Source organism: Arachis ipaensis, chromosome B5, assembly GCF_059453495.1.
Source record: "Arachis ipaensis isolate K30076 ecotype BB chromosome B5, ASM5945349v1, whole genome shotgun sequence".
NCBI lineage: Eukaryota > Viridiplantae > Streptophyta > Magnoliopsida > Fabales > Fabaceae > Arachis > Arachis ipaensis.
Genome location: NC_142440.1, coordinates 13960423 through 13968167, shown reverse-complemented (window position 1 = coordinate 13968167; position 7745 = coordinate 13960423). Strand labels below are relative to the sequence as shown.

At 28.0% G+C, this 7745-nt stretch overlaps 1 protein-coding gene across 1 annotated transcript; it reads left to right on the top strand.

Annotated features, from left to right (window-relative positions):
• Positions 1–2004: 2004 nt before the first annotated feature.
• On the top strand, positions 2005–4432 carry LOC107642987 (uncharacterized). The gene is made up of 7 exons (XM_088486323.1): positions 2005–2139; positions 2333–2564; positions 2726–2830; positions 2956–3015; positions 3883–3947; positions 4044–4146; positions 4290–4432. Exons 2-7 carry the CDS (start codon positions 2427–2429, stop codon positions 4335–4337), a joined length of 519 nt encoding a protein of 172 aa, XP_088342449.1. The 5' UTR covers positions 2005–2139; positions 2333–2426; the 3' UTR covers positions 4338–4432.
• The last annotated feature ends 3313 nt before the right edge of the window (positions 4433–7745 follow it).

Here is a 7745-nt window from a genome sequence, read left to right as displayed (position 1 = left end):
ATTTTATGATGTATCAAATAAACCAAAATTTTTTTAACCTATTTATCGATATAATTTAATGTTTGAAATTTTATGTTGTATCAAATAAACTCAAAAGATTTGGGCTAATTTTAGACAGAACCTTTTATTTATCTTATCTTTTAATTTTCATATAATAAAATTTAATAGTTCATAAAAATAGTATTTTTTTTATTAGTACCACTATTTTTTAGAACAATAAAGTATATTAGTGCTAAATAATTTCTACAAAATCCTAATTGCACCTATAAAAATACCCATATATGTAAAGAATAATACTATAGATTTAAATTTTTTTATTAATCAAGTCTAACTAAATTAATCTAATATCAATAAAAATCAATTATGAATAATATTATTTTAAATATTATTTAGCTTTGTTTAATTTAGTTAAATTTATTTTATAAAAAAATTTAAATAAATAACATTATTCATATTTAAATATAAAATCTCAACAAATCTTAAACAAAATAAAAAAATAACTAAATATCTATAAAATAAATTGTCAATATATTTAAATATAAAATCCTAATAAATCCTAACTTAAAAGGAAAAAAAATAACTATCCATAAAATAGAAAAGAAGTTACAAAGGTGATCCAGCTAGTCACAAAAAAAAAGTGATCCATTGCAACTATAAATACCTCTTCATCCCAAATTTTTCCCAACCTATAACTTTTATATTACCTGCATAAAACCTCTAAACTGCATTTTCTTATCTTTTCACATTCAGATGAAAATCTCTCTTTTTCCACCTCTATCCTTTCCCTTCTCATCTTGTTTGGTTTCCGATGAATTGTATTGATTTGTGAGGAATCAAAATCAAATCTTGGAAAAATTCTTCTGCTTTCTTGGCCTAGTTTGGGGCTTGGTTCTCAAATTTATCCGGGACCAATTTTAAAATATCAAAATATTTAGTATCTTTTAGAGGAATTTTTAATAAATTATTAATAAATTAAATATAAATGATTAAATTGTTTATCACACATTTTTGTTTTTATATTTTAATATTAGATTAATAATAGTATTTTTTTGAATTGTGATTTATTATGATATTTTTTTAAAACATGAGATAATTTAATTTAGGGAGTACAAATTGGACGTCCAATTTTTAAGCGATACCTTTCGATTTGTGTTTAAAAAATTAAAAAAATTTGGAGTACACAAATCAGCCGGTCCGATTTGTATACTCCAATTTTTTTTTAATTTTTTAAACACAAGTTGACCTCCGATTCGTGTACTTTTCAATTCCCATAGTTTTAAAAAACACTAAAAATTAAAAATTACAATGTTAAAGTATATCACTTATTCTACTTCTATATCTAAATTTTTTTAGCCTATTTATCACTCTAATTTAATGTTTCAAATTTTATAATATATCAAATAAACTCAAAAGATTTGGGGCCGATTTTAGACAGACATTTTTTCTTTTTATCTTATCTTTTAGATTTCATATAATAAAATCTAATAGTTCATAAAAATAATATTTTTTTATTAGTACCACTATTTTTTAGAATAATAAATTATATTAGTGCTAAATAATTTCTACAAAATCTTAACTGCACCTATAAAAATATTCATATATTTAAAGAATAATATTATAGATTTAAATTTTTTTGTTAATCAACTCTAACTAAATTAGTCTAATATTAATAAAAATTAATTATGAATAATATTATTTTAAATATTATTTAACTTAGTTTAATTTAGTTAAATTTATTTCATAAACAAATTTAAAAATAAATAACATTATTCATATTTAAATATAAAATCTCAATAAATCCTAAACAAAAGAAAAAAAAATAACTAAATATCTATAAAATAAATTGTCCATATATTTAAATATAGAATCCTAACAAATCCTAAATTAAAAGGAAAAAAAGATAACTATCCATAAGATAAAAAAGAAGTTACAAAAGTGATCCCAGTAAGTTGTCATTCCAATTATAAATACCTCTTCATTTCAAATTTTTCCCAACCTATAACTTTTATATTACCTGCATGAAATCTCTAATAGGTCTGCCATCCTACAGTCACGAATCCGTTTCCTTTTTTTGGTTCTTACCGATTCAAAAATACCTCCTTCCCTTTTCTGCATTTTTTTTATCCTTTTCACATTCAGGTAACTCAATGAAAATCTCCTTTTTTTTTTCACTTTTATGCTTTTCCTTCTTATCTTGTTTGGTTTCCGATAAATTATATTGATTTGTGAGGAATCAAAATCAAATCTTGGAAAAATTCATCTACTTTTTTGGCCTAATTCGTGTTTAATTAATTTTATGTCCTTGGATTCTGTTTCTTCTTTGTTTAAACAGTGGCTGAAAACAAGGTTGTTATATCCGATTTGGGAGTAGGGCATATTCAGGGTTCGAAAATTCTTCTTCGCTCCAATTTCTTATTTTTGAGGGAATGGCTGCGGCTTGTAAGCGATTGGCTCAATTTTCGGGCTTTGGGTTCTCAAAATCGTTCACTTTCAACTCAAGTCTCAGATCATTTTCCCGGATGGCGAAATCAAATGGTCGGCGGTTCTGTGATGCATCCGCTATTGTAATTTAAGTTTACATTCTTACCATTTTTTATTCTCTTTTTTCATGGTTTTTTGTTCACTTGTGTGTTTTCTAACTAATTGCAAATGTGCACTTTTAAGCTCGTTAGTGAGTGTTAATGAATGGTTTGTTTGTGTCATTGGTTACGCTTTTGCTTTCTAGACTAGCGGACTTGAGGGGCAAGGAGTGCCCAAAAAGCAGGCTCAGGCGATATCTGCCGGTATAACTGAAGTTTTGGAAAAAGTACAAGAATCATTAATGGAGAGGGTGAGGTCTTTTGATGTTTATATTGTTCGTTTGTGAACTTTACCACTCTCTTGGAATCTAAAATAGTAGTTTCGTGTACTAACATAAGTTTTTTTTTTTCTTTTTTTCTTTTTGTCCCTTAAAAGACTGAAATGCTTCAAGAGTCTCACGAGTCGAAAATCAAAGCTGAAGTGCAGAGGTCACAGGTATATTACATACTAATGTAGTTGATATAAATAGGAATACTAATTGCAAAGCATCTATTTTTAGCTTTTGTTCTGGACAACAATAGTACATTCTAATTCAATGACATGATTGTTAAGTTACCTCATTGAATGATGTTGAAATTTCAGGCTAACATCTTAGTTTTTTGTATTTTCAAATGTAATTACGTTTCTAACGTTACTTTATCCTGTTTGATATCGGGATAACTGAAGAAAACATTGAGAGGGAATTATGCTAACTGTTTAATATCTAATATATGTCATTCTGTAAATTGCTTTTCTCTAGAATTTAAAATATGATCTGTTGACTATATATTGGGATGGAATTTTTAAAAACTCCAATTGGTTAACCCATAGATTTGAAATCTTGTAATCAAACAAGAGCCAAATAGTTCTGATAGAAATTGATGTGTCTGTTTCTTGTTGTGTGGTACTGTGTCTTCTGATACATGATACCGATTGTAATCATTCTCAATGTTATCTCATTTAAATAACGACTGGAATATTCATGGGGCATGTCTCATGTTCTCATTTAATCATGAGATGAGAGATTTGATTATATTGATATAGATTCATGTCTTTGCATCTTAAAGTAGATACATGGATTTAGGAAACATGAGTAATTCAAATGGCTACTGTTATTGAAACAACTTTTGTGGTGAAAAATTTGTATGTAAAATTGTATTAAGGGTGGCTCTAAACTATGGAAACTAGTTTGATTCCTCATATTTTTCTTTACACCTAATTTCTTGTTTGCTCTTGTAATTTTTTCCTCAATTTCTAGTTACACTGAGGTTGTTAATTTGCACTTGCTTTGTGCTGTTATATGATGGAAAATTTATAATGTAGATGCAATTGCAACGTGAGATTGAGAAACTAAAGAATGATATGGAAAAGAGTATCCAGGAATTCAGGTCCATTTAAATTTAAGTGACAGTTGACCCACTAGTTTCTTTTGTAATTTTATCCTCTTTAAAGTGCAAACTTTTTGGATGTGGATTCTGATGCAGGTTGGCGAGGTTGGAGATAGATAGAGATGCGATGGTTTTCAAAGCTCAGATATTAACAACACAACGAGTTATTGGAGAATATTGCCTAGGAACTGTTTTTACGGTGTGTGCCGTTGCTTTTCTCGTCCGGCTTTTTTAAAATAAATAGTCGTTGTAGTATAGTAGTTAGTTGAGGAGCAGGAGGTAGAAGCTCTCATTATACAAAAATAATTTAGATGACAGGTTTTCTTTGCCCTGTTTTTGAAGGGCCATGGAGGATTGATGACCTTACTCGCATGTGTTCATTTGTGGTAGTTGAACGTCGTACATTATTCAAACTTCAAGCTCTTTTAATTTGCTGACTATGCATACAAATACAATGAATGACACAACCCCATGTCCCACTCCTATGCACAACAATGCCATCACTTTCAATTCCTAATTTCATTATCTACTAGTCGAATACCCTGCATTTGCCCGGAATCATATACTCTATTTCAATAAATAAGTTTAAAAAAATCTTTAATATTCACATCTAATAATGTCAAATTGAAATGCATTGGACATGCAACCTTGATAAATTTTTTTCCTTGTATAATATCGATTGATAATAATATGGACACAATTAGTATTAATATCACTTAACAGAAAACAGAATAATTACAAACATAAACTATGTTGCTTAAAGTAATTCTATTTTTTGGATTATGGTTTGCAAATGGAGGTTTGTTTTGATTTATGTTTGGTAATTTGTTTTTAAAATAGATTATAGTAAGCTAAATATTATTTGGATTACATTATTCAAAATCACTTTTAGATGAAAAATTATAGAAAATGACATGAATTTAAATAATTATTTTATATTATTTTATAATTTTATTTTAAATATTTAAATAAATTTTAATATTTTTTTTAGTACTCTCAATATTTTTTAGTACTCTAATAGAATTAATAAAATTATAATACAAAATAAAAAAAATATTCCATACAAAAAAAATAACAATAACAGTAAAAGAACTCATAAAAAAACAAAAGTTTTATAAAAAATAATATGCATAAGAGAGTATTAAAAAAAATATTATATAAAAATAATAAATATATAAATAATGAAGGATATATTTGGTACATAGAATATAAATTTCAATCCAACGTGAAAAGCTAGATGAAAAAGCTAGAATTTGTAACTTTTGCTAAACGTGGGTTGAAGATAGAAATCAATCGTTTAAAGAACTCAAACGCCGCATTTCTCTCTTCTCCAACGCAAATCCAAACACACCCATAATTGTTATAATATCATAAATATATAGGTATTTTAAAAATTTTATTTTTGTTAGGTTTGTCAAAATAAAATGCCCTTTTACAGAATTTTCAATCAAATAGAAAAAGTCGAGTCAATCTCAATTTTGATAGAATCAAGTAGTTCATGAGTGAGTGTTAATTTTTCATCCTTAAATATGAGAGAACATAAAAAACATCAAATCTAAATCAAACACTACAGGCATGAAGCAGTAAGAAAAAATAGTAAAAATAGAAAATAATAATTATGAATTACCCTAACACTATAGAAAATTGTGCATATAGTGTCTTCCAAAATAAAATAATGAAACAACAAAGGTAATAAAAAGTAAAAGGCTAAACTGATTTTTTTGTGAGAACACCCTTACTGAATATTATTATGAACTTGAATCATAAAGAGTACACAAAAATATTGACAAAGTTTGATAAATGCAACATGTAGCAAGATTTAAATATAATATACTATCAAGTATTTCACAAAAGCCTTCAAAATAATCAACACTGCAAGATATATAATTCTTTGTCTTCTCTCATCTATATACAAAAAAGACATTTGAATAAAAGACGACATGTTGCAGCACATCCTTGGATAAAAAGGTTAAATGTCGGATGTAAAGGAAGATATGATATTTTATACACAGAATAATGAATTTAATCATTTCATAATATAAAGGAAAAAAGGAAAAAAGGAAAAAATGACAATGCTTCCCATCCAGTTAAAATGAAAAAATAAAAATAAAACAATAAGGATTAAGTGTTACATCCATAAGGAGGTATATCTTGGTTGTATCCACAAAAACCACATCCTCTTACTCTGCCCCTTCACCCCTAGCATTTTTCATGTTGCGATTCCAGCCTCCATCCTCATAATCGGCTGCAATAAAACTAATACCTAAAAGAAAATGTAACAACCATATCAAATATGTTCATAGAATAAACATTCTGTCAACCTGTTAAATACCTGACAAAAACCCTAAGAGTTTTTTTAAAGGAAAAATTCTGACATGTTTCCCTACCAGCTCTTAATGTGATTAATTGGTTGTGGACAAGTTACATAAAAGGATATTGAAACACGCAGAAGTTATCTAGATGCACTGATGAGTACCTGAAAATCCCAGATTCTATGCAAATAGTACCTGAAAACCCCAGATTCTATGCATATAGCCATCACTTTCTCAAGTGTTATACATAACATCTAAGACATTAGCTATAGATTGAAAATGAAAAACTGAGATAAGAAAAATATAATGGTCTAAGTAACTAAGTTAAAGGACTCGGTCATTACAATTAACAAATGATTTATCTAAGAGACACCAAAACCTACAAAGCTATAATTATAAACATAACATGGAATACAAAAATGAATGCAAGAACATGATACATACCTCTAGTCCTTCCTCTTCCTAATCCACCACGACCTTGAATTCGGTCATTTGGTGAACTCTCTGCAGAACATAAAGGTCATATAGATGGCGAGAAGGACATTTATTTTTTGAGAACCAATTGTCATATGAACCTACCTCTATAATCAAAATCACTTGATGCCTTCACTTAATCAGCTGGTAATGGTGATCAATACCTAAAATGGCACAACAAACTAAAGATCATACCAAATACTCAAAATTTATATAAATTTTTTTCAACACATGAAATGTTGGAAACGGCTAAAGAAGTGCAGAGAATCAATCCACATATTTTTCTAACTTAATTAACAACTAACACAAAAAATATAAAATAACTTATTTTCACTGCAAATTAAAACAATAATTTGATCATTTGTGTTAAATACCCAAAGTCCTCTGCATGTAAAACCAAAGTGCATGAACAACTATGGTCAAAATAAGGAACTTTCAAAATATTGTCTTGAACAAATCCACCATAACCACTTCTTGCAACCTACCCACAGATGATGTATTGTTCCCTTCTTTGAAAGGGTTATTGTTATCAAATAGTACATGCCTTGTGGTCCCCAAATTGCATCATGGACAATATCATATAAATAAATAAAATAGAAAAAAAGTAAAACCTAAATGGAATACTGAACATTTTAATCACTCAATTTTAAAATACTATTCAGAAACTGCACATACATACAGAAGGAGGCCTTCGTCTAGAGGCTCCCAAGTACCAGTGATATTAGCGGATCCAATTTGTGTGTTCTCCTGTATATTATTTGATCACCCCACAGCTGCAGAAGCAAACCCAACATATATAAATAAAAAACAAAACATAAAGAACTTATTAGAATATAACAAAGTATCATGTATGAAGATAGCCCAGCTCAACCAATTACAAAATGAATAGACGTTGATCAACTCCAAAAATTGTTACAATTTTGTTGATAGCTCAACCCATTGCTTTGAAAACAATTTCATTGGAACACCTTTCCAATGAAGAAGCAAACAATATAATCTGAGCAAAAACCTG